This window comes from Motacilla alba, chromosome 20, assembly GCF_015832195.1.
Source record: "Motacilla alba alba isolate MOTALB_02 chromosome 20, Motacilla_alba_V1.0_pri, whole genome shotgun sequence".
Lineage (NCBI taxonomy): Eukaryota > Metazoa > Chordata > Aves > Passeriformes > Motacillidae > Motacilla > Motacilla alba.
In genome coordinates this window covers 6,336,239-6,351,630 of record NC_052035.1, presented here as the reverse complement: position 1 = coordinate 6,351,630, position 15,392 = coordinate 6,336,239, and the positions used below count along the sequence as shown (strand labels likewise).

At 54.6% G+C, this 15,392-nt stretch overlaps 1 protein-coding gene across 2 annotated transcripts; it reads left to right on the top strand.

Annotated features, from left to right (window-relative positions):
- The first annotated feature begins 2,664 nt into the window (after nt 1-2,664).
- Nucleotides 2,665-13,291, top strand: PABPC1L (poly(A) binding protein cytoplasmic 1 like). 2 transcript variants are annotated; one of them, XM_038159063.1, is made up of 15 exons: nt 2,665-2,857; nt 3,567-3,760; nt 4,249-4,364; nt 5,129-5,268; nt 6,067-6,161; nt 6,409-6,546; nt 7,031-7,126; nt 7,956-8,222; nt 8,695-8,785; nt 9,071-9,265; nt 10,204-10,343; nt 10,657-10,750; nt 11,507-11,637; nt 12,442-12,531; nt 13,126-13,291. In XM_038159063.1, the coding sequence occupies exons 1-14, from the start codon at nt 2,665-2,667 to the stop codon at nt 12,523-12,525; spliced, it is 1,974 nt and encodes a 657-aa protein (XP_038014991.1). In that variant the 3' UTR covers nt 12,526-12,531; nt 13,126-13,291. The 2 variants fall into 2 exon arrangements, with proteins under 2 accessions (XP_038014991.1, XP_038014992.1); XM_038159064.1 differs by lacking the exon at nt 13,126-13,291 and having other exon boundaries at nt 9,071-9,199; nt 12,390-12,446.
- The last annotated feature ends 2,101 nt before the right edge of the window (nt 13,292-15,392 follow it).

Below are 15,392 nucleotides of genomic sequence, written 5' to 3'. Positions count from 1 at the left end.
CACAAACTCCCAGTGTGACTCATGTTGATAGCATTATCAGCACTGAGAAGAAAAATCCCTGCATCTGCTAGCTGCTCCTGTTGAGAGACCACCACCTGTGTTCACCCTTTCACATAACATCTCTCATCCTTGCTGTCTCTTTTGGGGAAATTGTGAGCTGAGGAGGCTGTTCTGCAGCAGGGATGAGTTGAGGGGGTGTCTCCATTCTTTATGTAATTCTGTCTTTCTGGGAAAGGGCACTGCAGCTGGCCCAGCCGCAGTAAGGGTCCAGGTGCACTCAACATGTTTGACTCATCCAACTGTTGCTGCTGCAGCTTCTTATTCTTGGTGCTGATGCTGATCTGACTTTCGGGTGAGGCCTCTTGAGTTGGGAAACCACCAGAAGGCTTTTGTGAAGGTGATGGTTCTGATTGCCTCGCAGCTGACCCTTCCGCGGGTGCAGGATGGGGCGGAGCCGGGTGCTGCGGGAGCTGCTTTGGAGTTGCGCTGCCTGCGGCTCGAGTTTCCTGTGTGCTTTCATCCAGCGCTTCAGCAGCACAATCACGTGCAGAACAGCCGGGGTGCGATCTCAGTGGGTGAAAGTGAGCTTACAGAACTCCTGGCCATACAGACAAGAGGTGATGATGGCAGAGGCCATGTTCCCTGGCGCTCTGTTGGGTGCTGAGGGAGATTGCTGTGGAGTTCGGAAATGCATGAGTGCCCGGTGATGAGTGATCTGTGACCGAGCTGTGTACGGCTCCTGCCTGTACTCCTTAACTTCGGGCAATTACATGTCAGAAGGTGAATGTGATTTCCTAACGGCGCGTGGGTGGGACACGCTGTCAGTGTTCCAGGGTGACACGCAGCGCAATTCCCCGGCCCTTTGGGACGGCACGAGATGCGCAGGAGCCGCGATTCGCGAAGATGAGGAGCTGCACTGCACCTGCTGAACGCCTGAGCCCCGCAGCTCCGCGGGGGCCGCCGCTGCGCTGCCCTGCCCTGCGCTGCCCTGCGCTGCGCTGCCCTGCCCTGCCCTGCGCTGCGCTGCCCTGCGCTGCGCTGCCCTGCCCTGCCCTGCGCTGCGCTGCCCTGCCCTGCCCTGCGCTGCGCTGCGCTGCCCTGCCCTGCCCTGCCCTGCCCTGCGCTGCCCTGCGCTGCCCGGGGCAGCGGTGCCGCTCCGCCCGGGGCGGGGCAGGGCCGCACCTGGCCGGGGTGGGGCGGTGGGCGGGGGTCCCGTCCCGCCCCCGGGGCCGCCGCGGAAGAGGCGCCGGTGCCGGCAGCCGCAGTGGAGCGGTGCTGCCACGGCGAGCGCTCGGTGTGAGTGCGGGGCCGGTGCCCAGCTCCGGCTGCCGGGGCCGTTTCTCCGGGGCGGGCGGGCGGGCTCCGGCAGGGTGAGCAGCGCTCCTCCGCAGCCCCGAGCCGTGCCCGGCGGGGCGCGCTGCCCCGGGCTCCCGGCGGGGATGTGCCGCCTCTGCCCGGCCGCCTCCTCCCCGTTTGAGCTCCCTTCCCTCCCTGCCCCGCTGGCTCTGAAGGGGCGCTGGGGCTGCTCTGTCAGCCTGTGTTTGTTTTGGGGGGCGCTGGGGCTGCTCTGTCAGCCTGTGTTTGTTTTTGGGGGGCGCTGGGGCTGCTCTGTCAGCCTGTGTTTGTTTTGGGGGGCGCTGGGGCTGCTCTGTCAGCCTGTGTTTGTTTTTGGGGGGCGCTGGGGCTGCTCTGTCAGCCTGTGTTTGTTTTGGGGGGCGCTGGGGCTGCTCTGTCAGCCTGTGTTTGTTTTTGGGGGGCCTCAGGGCGGTGCGAGGAGCGGGGCTGTGTCACGGAGCCGGTGCGCGCCTCTGCCGTGGGCTCCCCGCCGTGGGGGCCTGCTTTTGGCTGGGGGATTGCTTGATGCACCTCTCCTATAGATGTGTATTAATTTTGGGTATCTATAGGTCTCTAAACAAGTGTCTCAAGACTTTTGAGCTTTAAGGTAAGAGCCCCAAGGCTGGATTTATACACTTTAGGGGCAGGACCTGCATTTCTGTGTTCCTAGGCATTAGCCCGGGGGTCTCGAGCACTGACTGTTGTCTTCACACAGAACTTTATACTCAACTGAAACCAGGCAGAGACTGAGCATCAATTTGCCGTCTTTGGGACAGTAGTCAAGAAGCTGAGAAACTGGGAAGGGGTGGCTAAAAGCCTTTGTCTGCCTTGTTAGAGGTGGAGGTGTTTGCAGGACACACGTGGGCTGCAGTTCTGCTCCCTGGCCATCAGTACAAACCCCCACTCCTTGGGTCTGCTCTGGCTGGGGGGAGCCATTAAGGAGTTAAAATGGAAGTCTCTGGTGGAAAAGGGCTGTTTACCTTCTGAGAAATTAAACTCAGTTTTATTTCTCTTGGGGTTTGTGTGTTTTAAGAAGCAATTGTCTGTGTGTGTAGTGTGTCCCGCTGTCCTTCCAGGGTGTGCAAGGGCTGTGATGTGTAGATCACTCCAGCTCAACTTTTGCACCAAAATTGTTATGTTCTGGAAAGCTTTGAGGTTGCAGCTTCCTTGGGGCATTCCTGACCCTAGTGGAATGGAAGGGCATTGCTTTGACTTGTGCTGCTACAGTGGGGCCAGCCCCAGTGTGGGTCTGATTGCACAGGCCACCTGAAACCTGTGTCCTGCAGCCTCGGCTCTGTCTCCTTCTGCAGCTGAGCTCTGTGGGTGACCATGAATGCCAGTGGCCCTGGCTATCCCTTAGCCTCTCTCTATGTGGGGGACCTGCACCCAGATGTGACCGAAGCCATGCTCTACGAGAAGTTCTCCCCTGCTGGGCCCATCATGTCCATCCGAGTCTGCCGGGACGTGGCCACGCGCCGCTCGCTGGGCTACGCCTACATAAACTTCCAGCAGCCCGTGGATGGTAGGTTCCTCATTACAGCTCTGAGGAACTGCCTCACAGCAGGGGCTTGGGTGGGCCATGGAAGAGGGGGCAGCAGTTGTCTGCATGGCTGCATTGCTGTTGGGGCTTGGTTCTGACTAATCCCACCCTGCTCTCTGATGGTGACCCATCCTGCTTCCATCTCTTCTTAGCGTCTGGGATGGGATGCAGCTGCTGGGCTCTGGTGAGGGGTTGAAGGTGACTTGCAAGAGTTGCTTCCCTCCTTCCTCTCCATCAGAGAAGGGCACAAAAACCCCTTCTGCCCTTCCCCTGAGGTACCCAGCTGCCCACTGGCTCACAGTGTGAAGTGAGGCCACTCTCCTGGCAGGCATTGCCATGACACAGTGCTGTAACTGGAAGGTGTTCCATGCTTAAGTGAGGCTGTACTGATGGGAAGGTGTTGATTTAGTTGCCCTAGAGACCAAAATCCTTACTGGGTAAATTAGCTGGGCATCTGCCAGACTGGAGCTTGTTGTGAAATGGTTGATCCTTGGGAGTCAGGCATGCCTTTGGAGAGGAAAACAAGTAATTAGTCAAAGAGTGGTGTGGCTGGAGGAGTGGGGAGGCTGAGCTGCCAATCTCATTTGGGTTAACAAGCCCCTGTCCCCGATTCTTGTGCCCATCTCAGCTGCTGCAGAATGTGAGGCAGATCTGCCTCTGTTACTCCCCTCTCCTCCCCCTTCTTTGCCAGCTGAGCGAGCCCTGGACACCATGAACTTCGAGGTGATCAAAGGCCGACCCATCCGCATCATGTGGTCCCAACGGGACCCGGGGCTCAGGAAATCTGGGGTTGGAAATGTCTTCATCAAGAACCTGGATGACTCCATTGACAACAAAGCCCTGTATGACACATTCTCTACCTTTGGAAACATCCTGTCATGCAAGGTAGGTGTGCCCAGGGCCCTGCAGGAGAGGACTTGCTGCAGAGCTGCCCTCACTCTTGGAAACATGCTCCAGCCAGCTGGAATTCCCTTTCTCATTTCACTTCCCACAGCATCTCCTTTAAATTTCCAGCTGCTTTGAAGCCAAAAGGCCTTGCTATGCTTTCCCCCCAGAATGGGGGCTTTTCCCCCATGCACAGAGATGTTATGTGCCATCCTACCCCAGCTCAGTACACCAGTGGCTTGTGGGTCTTGGGGAGCCATAGGTTCCTGGATATCATAAAAAGCAGCATGGATCTGGTCCTGGGATTGCCCACCTCCCTGACCTGCTGCCAACATCCCAAAAGAGCTCAGCTGCAGTGGGGGCAGGATGTCAGAGAGGGGAAATGCCCCTAGAAAATGGGGTTGGGTTTTCCTGTGATGTAGTCATGTACAGACATGCAGAAAAACAGTGTCTGTCTCTTTCCTTTGCCCCTCGTGCTGTGTTTGTAGGTGGTTTGTGATGAAAATGGATCCCGTGGCTATGGCTTCGTCCACTTTGAGACACATGAGGCAGCAACTCGGGCCATTGAGACCATGAATGGGATGTTGCTCAATGACAGGAAGGTGTAAGTGCCAGAGAGAGGAGTCTGGGCTCTGCACTTGGCTCTGCTCCTCCCTTGCCTTGGTCCACTATTGGCAGTAAAAGCATGCCCTGCTCAGGCATCCCCTTCCTGCTGCTCTGTGTTCTTCCCTTTTCCATCCCTGCTGGGCATGGCAGCTCTGCTGCTCTCTGGGACAGTGAGTCACTTGTGGTGGGTGCTGGGGGAAGTGTGATAGTGGTTTGGAGCCGCTCCCAGATGGTGGGGAAGGAGTCCAGCCCCAGGCTGGGTTTTATTGCTGAGGAGGTGTAATGAGTGCCCACAAAGTGGAGCTGGTCCTTGATCTTGGCTGTTGCCATCAGACAATCTGGGCAGGAAGAGGTTTTGTTGTTGTTCCTCTCTCTGTTTACATTGCATCACCTCACTCTACATCCCACAGAGGCAAGGGCCGCCCCGAGTGCTTGAGAATGCTTTGGAGGAAGAGAGCTGGCACTTGGTGGTATCCTTTGGGGTCTTTTGTGGTGGTGGCATCCTTCGAAGTCTTTTGATGTCTCCTGGGGTGACAAATCCCTACTTTTGGCAGTGACAATGGGGAGTTTGGGTATATGTACACCAGAGGGGGACATGCTGAGGGTGGTGTATGTGAAACTTGTGGTGAGTCTGTGGGTGAGCAAAGCACGGCCTGAGGTGATGGGATCTCTCTTGGCCTGTACTGAGACAGGTGTGCCTGAGCCCATCTTCCCTCTGCAGGGGGCATGCAGGGTTTGAGGCCTATTCCTACCTTCCCACAGGTTTGTTGGACACTTCAAATCCCGCAAAGAGCGCGAGGCAGAGGTTGGGGCTAGGGCAATAGAATTCACCAATGTCTACATCAAAAACTTTGGGGATGACATGGATGATGACAGACTGCGGGAAATATTCTCCAGGTTTGGTGAGTGCAGTTGTTGTAATGTCCTCGTGTCTGATAAACTGGAGTTGGGGCAGCCTAAAAGGAAGTGGGGGGAGTGCTTGGCTGAAATAGCAAACTTCTTTTCTTGGCGAGATGTGACTTGTTTAAACATCCCCCACATAAAAGGACTGCAGTCACTTCATTTGTCAGGATGTAACATGTGCTTTCCTGCTGTGGCAGAGGATAACTTGTACTTAGTGCTGTCTTGAAAAATGTATGGTTTTTTTCTTTCTTAGATAGTTTTTTAAAAATTGTCTTGTTACCAGCATGCTGTCCAGATACAGGAACCCCGGGAATAAGAATTGTTGAGTCTCAGTGTAAGGAGAACAGGCTTTTCAGTTTAGTCCACTACTGGAGGATGTCTCTTGTGGTGGGTTTTAGTGTTGTGCCTATCCATGGGCCATACTTGGTCAGTGTCATCCCAAGTAATTTCTGGTTATCCTTCATATGAACCCAATCTATGTGTTCTTATATAAAGGAGATGAGGTTTTCTAGCCAAAGGAACTCACTGCACTAGCTGGAGAGGCTGAAGAGCCCAGGGCAATGAGAGCAGCAGCCCAGGTTGGAGGGATCACCCTCACCAAACCTCACAGCCTCCTGTCCTTGCCTCTTGGGGATCCAGCTTCTGTCCTCCTGCTGGGCGATTCTGGCTGCCGTGGCTGCCCAGTGTCCTTGCTGAGCTGGTCTCTCGTGGTGGCTCCCCAGCACGGTGCTGCACACTGGCAGCTCCCCCTCTCTCACTGGGCACCCCTGGGACTGGACTTTCCTTCCCTGCTGCAGGCAAGACCTTGAGTGTCAAGGTCATGATGGACAACAGCGGCCGCTCAAAGGGCTTCGGATTCGTCAACTTTGAGAAGCACGAAGAAGCCCAGAAGGCAAGAGGCTCCTCCCTGCCCACCTATCTCCTGAGATTGTCACCTGGTGATGTCCCCACCTCTCCTCAGGGGGAACCTCACCAGCTTTGTGCCTGTCTGGGAGCTGGCGCCGCGTACCTGGATGGGCAGGACCTGGCGAGGGGAGCGGGTCTCTGCTTGTGCTGGGGCTGCCCTGGGGTGGTGGGTGAAGGGCAGAGCTGTGGCCATGGGCTTCCTGCTGAGCTGAGAGCCCTTCCCTCCCCGGCAGGCGGTGGCTGACATGAACGGGAAGGAGATCAACGGGCGGGTGCTCTACGTGGGCCGCGCCCAGAAGCGGCTGGAGCGCCAGAGCGAGCTCAAGAGGAAATTTGAGCAGATGAAGCAAGAGAGGGTGAACAGGTACCAGGTAAGGGAGAGCAGGGTGCTCCATCCTGCAGGTCTGCAGCAGGGACACTCAGCCTGGGACAGCACAGAGCTCTCCAGAGCAGATCAGCATGGTGGGTACCTCCTGCAATTAGGGGTCCAGTCAGCATCTGGGAATGTCCTGGGAAGCAATATCAGGAAAGGGGAGAGACATTTAAACCCAGGATGATGTTGGGGAGTGAACAAATGGATCTGATAATTTCCAGAAATATTAGTCTGGGAATGAGACAGCTTCATGAGGTTCAGCAGGTTCCCAGTGATGGTGTGGGTGCCCTCTTCACTTGGGATGTATTTCAAGTGGAGTTTATGCACTATCCTGGCCCTTCTCCATGTCACTGCTCCTGCAGGGGATGTCTCTGTGGGATGTCCAACCCTCCAGCTGAGCTGCTGGTGAAATGTCCATCCAGTGTGACAAACTGCTGTAAACTTTGGGATACCAAGCTGCTTTTTTTTTCACCTGTGTGCAGGGGGTCAACCTGTATGTGAAGAATTTGGATGATGGGATAGACGACGAGAGGCTGAGGAAGGAGTTCTCCCCCTATGGCACCATCACCAGTGCCAAGGTGAGGGACTGGAGCTCCTGGGGTCAGTAAAGCAGTGCACTCAGCCCTTGGAGATGGATAGGGATTGTCATCCTGTTGAATTACACTTCCCTGCTGATGGCTTGTATCTCAAGCCAGGTGTAAGGGACATGCTGCTTCACCTCACACTCTCCTGAGGGGCAAATATTTGGTAGCTTTGAGTTACCCCAGCCCTGGTGAGCTGCCAGGTATGGGACCTTAAAGCTGCAACATTCTGAATATTGCCCAGCTGCTCTGTGACACTGGTACAAACGAAAATGACCCACAAGCCACCTCTCTCAGGACAGTGGGGTGACAGGCTGGTGTTTGGCCTTCGGAACGCCATGGATGTTGACTCTTTTCGCTGGCACTGGTGTCAGGATTCTCTGGAAGGCAACATGTAAGGGATGGTCTGGCTTTAAGCGTCAGCTACCTGTGACCTGCCAGGGACAGATGCTGCCTGGCCCTTGTCAGGGCAAAGTGTCCCTCTGATCCCCATCCCTTGCTGCTCCTGCAGCATTCAGCATCAGAGCATTTCTGTCCCAAGGGCCCTGTGAGACTGAGGCACACAGATGATCACAGGCTCCCGATCTCAGGCTGGTCCACACTCTGCCATCTTCATTTCCCAAACCTACTGACTGAGCAAATCCTGCCCTTCCCAGAGAAACCTGTTTGTGGGAAGGGTGCAGTCCTATCCTTCCCACCCTGGGTGTGGGGGCTGACATGGGGTGCCTGTGGCTGGATCCCACACACACACTCCCCACACACACTGTGTTTTGTGGATGCTGCAGCGATCTCTGGACTTAGCTGTCTTGTTCTAATCCTGTTTTAGGTGATGACAGAGGGTGGCCGCAGCAAAGGGTTTGGGTTTGTATGTTTTTCCTCCCCAGAGGAGGCCACCAAGGCCGTGACAGAAATGAACGGGCGCATTGTCAGCACAAAGCCTCTCTACGTGGCGCTGGCTCAGAGGAAAGAGGAGCGCAAAGCAATCCTCACCAACCAGTACATGCAGAGATTGGCCACCATGAGGGCCCTGCCTGGCCCTCTCCTGGGCTCTTTCCAGACCCCCCCAGGGTACTTCCTACCCCCCATGCCTCAGGTGAGTCCTACTCCCCAATGGCAGCCTTGCACAGGGACCCAAGTCTGCCCTGGAGGGGGGTGGCAGTCGGGCTGAGAAGCAGAGCTTGGGTTGTGCAGATCTGGGCACACCCTGTGGAGCCAGTGGGATCTGCCTGGGCTTCCATGTGGGCAGCAGGGTGGGGTGCAGGTGCTCCAGAAAACGGGCTGGGGATTTCACAGTTACTGCTGTGGAAGGCAGGCAGGAGGAGTTTGGTGGGAGGGAAGCATGGAGAGCAAGGGAGAAGGGTTATAGAGGTGCAGAAGCTCCTGAGGAGGCATGAAGTAGAGCTGCTGGTGTACATGCTGACAGCAGGTCCTTAAAGTGCTTTGGCATCCTGCAGTGCATGGTTTTGGCTTGTCTGTCTGTGTGCAGCAGCCACCAAGAGGCTCTGGGTTAGTTCTGGCTCGCTCAGCTCCCCAGTCACATTGGATAATGTATTCTTCTTCTCCAGCCACAAACCAGAACTGCCTTCTATGGCCCCAGCCCTGTTGTCCCAGTCCGCCCTGCCACTCGCTGGAGTGCGCAGCCCTCCCGGCCTCCCTGTGAGTCTGCCTGTCTCTCCCTGGGGGCTCTTGCCACGAGCTGGGCTCAGCCAGGGACTGAGGGTCTCTAAAAACAGTGCGAGTGTGTAACCATGGGGGTTTATCTTGGAAAAGCGTGCAGGGGTTCGGTGCAAGGTCACGGTGATGGGCACCGGGAGGTGAGATGTTGGCAGTGACACCAGAGGTGAGGCGCTCCTGGACTGTCCCCAGCCACAGCCACTCTCCCCACGTCTCCTTCCATGCCTCTGCTAGCAAGCAGCTTCACTGAGTGCGTTCTCTCTGCAGCAGTGTACCCTGAAGCCACCCCCATCCTGAGGGCTGCCGTGCCGCCCCGGCGCCTGCTGTCCAACATCAGCACCACGAGACAGGCCTCCACCCAGGTGCCCCGTGTGCCCCCCCAGGCCCAGAGAGTGGGTGAGTGGGGCAAGGACCCCCATGGTATCAAGCTGGGGCATTGCTGGGGTGGCGAGGGTGCTTACTGTGAGCTCAGGTCTCCAACAGGATGGATTGGTTTGTGGGATTGCTTGTGGAGGAGCCTGATGGTGTGATGGAATTGGAACAATGTTTGTAGGAACTAAGTATGTAACTTTTGGGGAAGGTTGGGATCTTTCAGGTAATGGGACAGATTTCTGGTGTGCAGGTTGCTCTTGTTGGTGGCTACACCTTGAATATGATCCTTAAAGCAGATGGTGATGCAGCCACAGCACCTGGGCTTAGTGCTTGGACAAAGGCAGAGGGTGGGACAGGATCATTGGGGTGCAGAAAGGGGTCTTACAGGCTCTGGCTGAACAGCTGCCAATGCCAAGCCTCATGTTACAGGGGTTTGGAGCTGAGAACCAGACCTTGCTGGCACCCCCAGTGCCTGGCTGTGCTGAGGCTGGCCCTGGGTCTTGGGGTGTCCTCTCCACACACGATCATCTGGGGCAGTGACTGCCTACAGCCTCCCATTTTCATGGCATTTTGCCCAAAGTTGTCTTTGTCACTGCTGAAGTGAGCAGTGGGACCAGGAGGGCTGTCTGTGGCTTGTCTCCTCTCCTTTTGTTGTTGTCCTCTCATTTCTCTGCCTTTACTTCCCTTCAGGATGAGCTGGGAGATGAGGGTCTCCCAGCTCACCCTGCCCAATGCTGTTCCCCTTCTCTGGCTGCTGATGCAGATGGGTTTCTGGAGGAGAGCTGATGAGGCGTGGGTGCCTTTGCCAGCTCTCCTGCCCCCTGCACAGCATCAGACCCCCCCCACCCCAAGGGTAGCGGTGCCCTGCCTCTCATGGGGAAGCTGCCTTTCACCTGGGGGCTGCTTTGAGCCCATGCAGGACTTTTCAGGCCCTCCAAACAAGCACGCTGTCCTTGTGGCTTCAGCCTCCTTGACACAGGCACGCATTTAAGGACTCCTCCTCACAAATGTTCTTGTCCCCACTGCAGCCAACATCGGGACACAGACAGTCAGCACCCGGCTGCCCTCCTCCTCTGCCCTGCCACGGGGTGCCCAGCAGTACAAGTACTCCTCATCTGCCAGGAACATGCAGCCCATGGGGCACATGCCAGCCGTGGTGGCCCCACAGGCAAGTGCTCTGCAGCCACCAAAGTGTGACATTCCTGGTCCTGCTCTGGGATGGTGTGACGGCTGACCCCAGGGATCCCCATGCTCTGCGAGTGGTGCTGTGGGGACCTTGTGGGGCTGTGGATCCAGTAGCCACCCCGCTCTAATGCTTGACTCCAGCTTCTCTGCAAGCTGGTGTTTGAAAACAAACACACAATGCATCTTGGAAGGCTGAAATGCCCCGTTGTGGTTGGTATTGAGCACCATTCCTGCAAGTCAGGTAACTCATGTCCCTTTCAGCCTTTGATTGCTGTTCTTCCCTGTTTTTCCCCCAGGTGGGAGAACCTGCTGTGCATGTCCAGGGGCAGGAGCCACTGACAGCATCCTTGCTTGCAGCAGCCCCCCCTCAGGAGCAGAAGCAAATGATCGGTGAGTGCCAGGCTGCTCTGCTGGAGGGCCCTGGGGGCATATGGGTTTGCATGCACCAGGGCAAAATTAACTGCTGGGAGAAGCTGCAAGGCTTTGTGGGATTGCTCTGATAATGTGCTGCTTAAAAAAATAATAATAAATTCAGTCTGTGTTGGAACTGGATGGGAGCAATAAGGCCACTCCCTGTCTGTGCGAGCTGCCTGACAGTGAGAGAGTGTCTGGTGAAGTTTTGCAGAGAGGCAGAGCTCCATCCAGCCTGCCTGTGTTCCCAGGCTGTGCCAGGGCACTTCCAATTCCCCTGAGCTCTGGACCATCCTGTACAGCTGCTCCTGGGCACTGATGAACAGCTTGGTGGCCTTAGGGGTTAAGCTGTGCCGCACAACCCTTGGGCTTCAGGTGCTCTGTGGCGGAGCAGGCAGTGCCCTGGTGTGGGACAGCATCACAGGGTCTGGCCAAAGCACAGCAGGTCATAGACCAGCTCTTGCTTCCCAGGAGGAAACTGCTCCTGCAGAAACTGTGCACAGGTGGGCAGATGTGCACACTGCCCTGTGCCCACTGTAGGTGCCTGCTGCTGACTTCACCCAGCAGCTTCCTGTTGCTGAGACGTGCTGGAGTAGCTTTGCCTGTGAGCAGTGGTTTTCCCACCACCATCCCCACCCTTGTATCCCAGTTTGGTTGAGAGGGGAGGGCTTGCAGTGGGATTGAAAATGCTGGGGGCTTGCCTAGTGCTCATGTCCTGGCTGGTGTTTGGAGCAGGTGAACGCCTCTACCCTCTGATCCATGTGATGCATCCCTCACTGGCTGGCAAGATCACTGGGATGCTGCTGGAGATTGACAACTCCGAGCTGCTGCTGCTCCTGGAGTCCCCAGACTCCCTGCGCTCCAAGGTAGGAGGGACTCCATGCCCAAACAATCCCTTTCCAAAGGCTGATCACCTGCTGCTGCCAGGGAAGGTGAGCACTGCCCGGGACATTGAGCACTGCAGGAAGAGCAAGTAGCTGCTGGTTTCATTTTCAAGTGAAAAAGGAGCCCCGGGTTGATGTCACCACACCCAGTGCCTGAATGCCTGCCTGCAGCAAAAGGAGAAGCTGGAAGCAGCTCCCTGAAAGCACAGCCAAGTTTGAGGGTGGTTTGGAGGTGGCTGGGAAGCAAGAGGGGAAAAGCAGGGTGGTATCTCTACATGGAAGCAGCCAGGAAGATGCTCTTTCCTCAGGACAGAAACCAGGCAAACTGCTGCCTCTCTGCAGTATTTCTTCAGTTTCCTTCTTAATGCTGGTAAATGTTTAGCTTTGGTTCCCATCAAAGTAGTCGGAGTGAATTGATGGCATCTTTTCGTTGCTCCATGGAGTCAGGAGCTGCTTTCACCCTTCCATTGCTGTTTTTTTGAGGAGCCTGGGCGCTGCTGGGTGCTGCCAGGTAGCTTCACCTGTGAAATCTGATTTCTGTCTAGCAAGTTCTGACTTGACTTAATAATAAAGGAGAGACGCCCCAGAATTTCCCTTGGTAAGAGACAGAAAAGGTCTTTGGGCTGATCAGTATCCTGCAGAAGAGGACTGGATTTTGTAATTATTCAAGCCTTTTGAGAGCAGGTCTGTGTGGAGGCTGCATTGGGACCTGAAATGCTGAGTTCCTGCTGCAGTGCAGTTCTACACTGGAGCAACTCACCTCCTCCCCTTGTGCTCTGTTGTCAGATTGAGGAAGCAGTCACTGTTCTCCAGGCACACCAGAGCACCGAGACGCCCCACAAGGGCACTGCTGGGGCGTTCCTGCCCTGACTCCAGGTGGGTGCTGGGAGCCCTGCTGTGCTCAAAGCCTCTGGTTTCTTACTCTGGAATTGGGGACTGGGTTTCTCATCCAGGCCTAGCAAGGTTTAATGAGCAATATGAGTGTCTTTGACTGTAATATTCCATTTCTTAAATTGCATCCTCTATTTTCTGGACTTAGTTGTACCACAGAGACCTGTGTGGGTTCTTTGTGTTGATGAGGGCAATGATTCTGCTACTAGAAAGGAATACAGGAAAGGTCCTTGCTTTCCTGTAGGTCTATTGGAGACCAGCACAATCTTTCCTGGGAATTCCCAGTGGTTTTTCTGCAGAACCTTGACAGTAGATACCCTGTGAAATATCCTTTGTGTGCTTGATCAGGGAGCTGGCCCTGCTGCTGAGGCTGGGCTCGACACACGAACAAAGCAATTCAGACTGTATGTACCCCTTTGAAGATATTTTAGATATCTTCTTGACTTATGATATCAAAGTAACTGTGTTAATCCAAATTCAGGTGAATTTCATGTTTTCTGGATGAAACTCTTTCTTTAGTAATTATTAATTTGAATTTGTAATTGAAAACTACATGTGTGGGTTCTCTGTTTCTTGCAGACTGCAAGACTGAGAGCAAGCCCTGAGAACGTTGCTGTTGAAGAACAGGAGCAGGAACCCCACCATGCTGTTGGAATCATGCCCATACAGTGACCCCGGCTTGTCTTCACATGCCCCATCCTATTGTTTGTGTGTATTGTAACCCCTGTAGAATTGCTTCCTCCTGCACCTGTAAAAATCCTCACATTAAATCTCTTCTCACCACTGAAAGCACCTTGAGAAATGTTGTGTGGAACCCAGCCTGGGTCAGGTGCCCAGAAAATGACAAGTGCTGATGAATCATCATTTCAGTGAATTTATTGGGTTCTGTAGTTTTATTTGTTCATGTAGCTGACACTAGTAAAGAACTGATACTTCCACCCCCACACATGGTTAGTTCCCTTGGCAGGGAGATAGCCAATGCTTTGCTTCTTGCAGGTGGAAGGATGGATCAGGCTGCAGTGATTAGTGACTAAAGTTTGTGGTGCTGGTGGGGTGTCAGTCTGGAGAGCTGACAGAAGGGACATACAGCATTACATTAACAAATTGCCAACCAACAGGCTCCTCTAATCCTTTCTGATTCCCTAGGAGGGTGGATTTAAGCAAAACAGGATGGATTGCTGCTGTTCTCCAGTAATGAACCTCATACACCTGCAGTAATGGCCTCGAGTGTCCCCTGCTGCTCACCACAGGGTCTGTCTATGTGTCTGTGGTGCACAAGATCAACTTTTTCAGGTATTGTGGAGCAGCTGTAAATCAGAAGCTGTGTTTCCAATGTGTGTCTCTGACCAGAGGTTCCAGGAGTCGCTGAAGAGCCTGCAAGCATTCATGACTGCATCGTGTCCCACGAGGACACTTCCTGCTTGCAGGGGGAGCTGGGACCTGTTACTGCTGGGCTGTGCTCCCTGTGTTGCTGTCATCACCCTGGCCTTAAAGCTCTGCTCTTCCTAGTTAGGAAAGGAATTTCAGTCCCTAGAGACTCCTCAGTGCTTGAGGCTGGTGATGCACTGACCTCACTTGACTGCTGGCAGGAGCACACCTCCACCAGCACCACCCACCTTCTTTCTGTGCAGCTTCTGCTGGTTTTGCTGTCTCAATCTTCCTTCTGTGCTGTATCATACTCTCACTCCAGCTCCCTGCTGAGTCACCCCCTCCTACCTCTTGTTTTCCTTCCAGCATTTTAATAGAACCATTTACACATTTGCTCCTGCATGGTGTCTGTTCTGCTCCACTGGGATTCTTCACTGGGGCTTTTCATCATTCCTGTTTCTCACCTTCATGTCACCTGTTCTTCCTCTGACGTCCTTAAATATTTATTTTCCTCTTAGTGGATGCCTCAGCCTGGACTGTTCACTGTTTAGATTTCATCTCCTCTGTGAGATGCTTATAAAGGACTTTAATTCACTTAATATACAGGACCCTGATTTGTTATTTCTCTCCAAGTGTCACGGGCTGGAAGCTTTTCTGCTTGGTCTCTAGAGGAAAAACATGTATTTGCATGAGTGTAATACACACAAGGAGAGCTGGAATGGAGCTGTACAGGTAAACTTCATTCTGCTGTTGTTTAGCTTGGCTGCAGCCTTTTTTCAGGGGTAACAGAGCGCTTCAGGTGTGCCTGTGACACCACCTACAGAGCCAGCTGGCTGTGCTGGGTGAGCCCTCTTCAAAACCAGAGGTGGGGCCCAGGAACGCAGGGATCTCAGAATAGCCTCTGAAAGGATATGAACAAGGAAAACACGTTTTAAAATGATGATCAGAAAAGGTGAAGCTGGCACTTGGATCCCTGGTGACACTAGAAATGATGCAGAGCAGCTCCCTGGTCCTTGGTGGAGTCTGAGGCTTTAGGGAGTTGAGGCAGCACTGCAGACGAGTCTGGAGCAGCTGTTGGTGAGTGGGGCAGACAAAGGTGAGTCCCTCTGACAAACCCTCTCTGCTGCCCTGTGACCAGCACTACCTTTGCCCACCTGGGAAGTGTCCAGCACAGACAGCAGCCCCTCAGCAGGAGCAGAAGTGGCCCTGAGCTTGCAGCAGTGTCTCACTGCTGTGTGTGACCTCAGTCCACCCACTGCTGCTGCTGCTGCTCGGGAAGCCTTTGGTACCAGGCACAAACAGAACTGCTGTTTTGAGGGGAAGGAGATGGTGACTGCTGCTGCTTAGGGGGGCTGTAATGAGCTGCTGTTGAACAGGGCAGGTGTCTGCCCCTCAGGAAACAGCAGGGCTGCCAAAAGGATAGCTCTTAATCAAGTGAAGCCAGTCCTGCTCCTGGCCTCCTACTCCTGCTCTGTCTG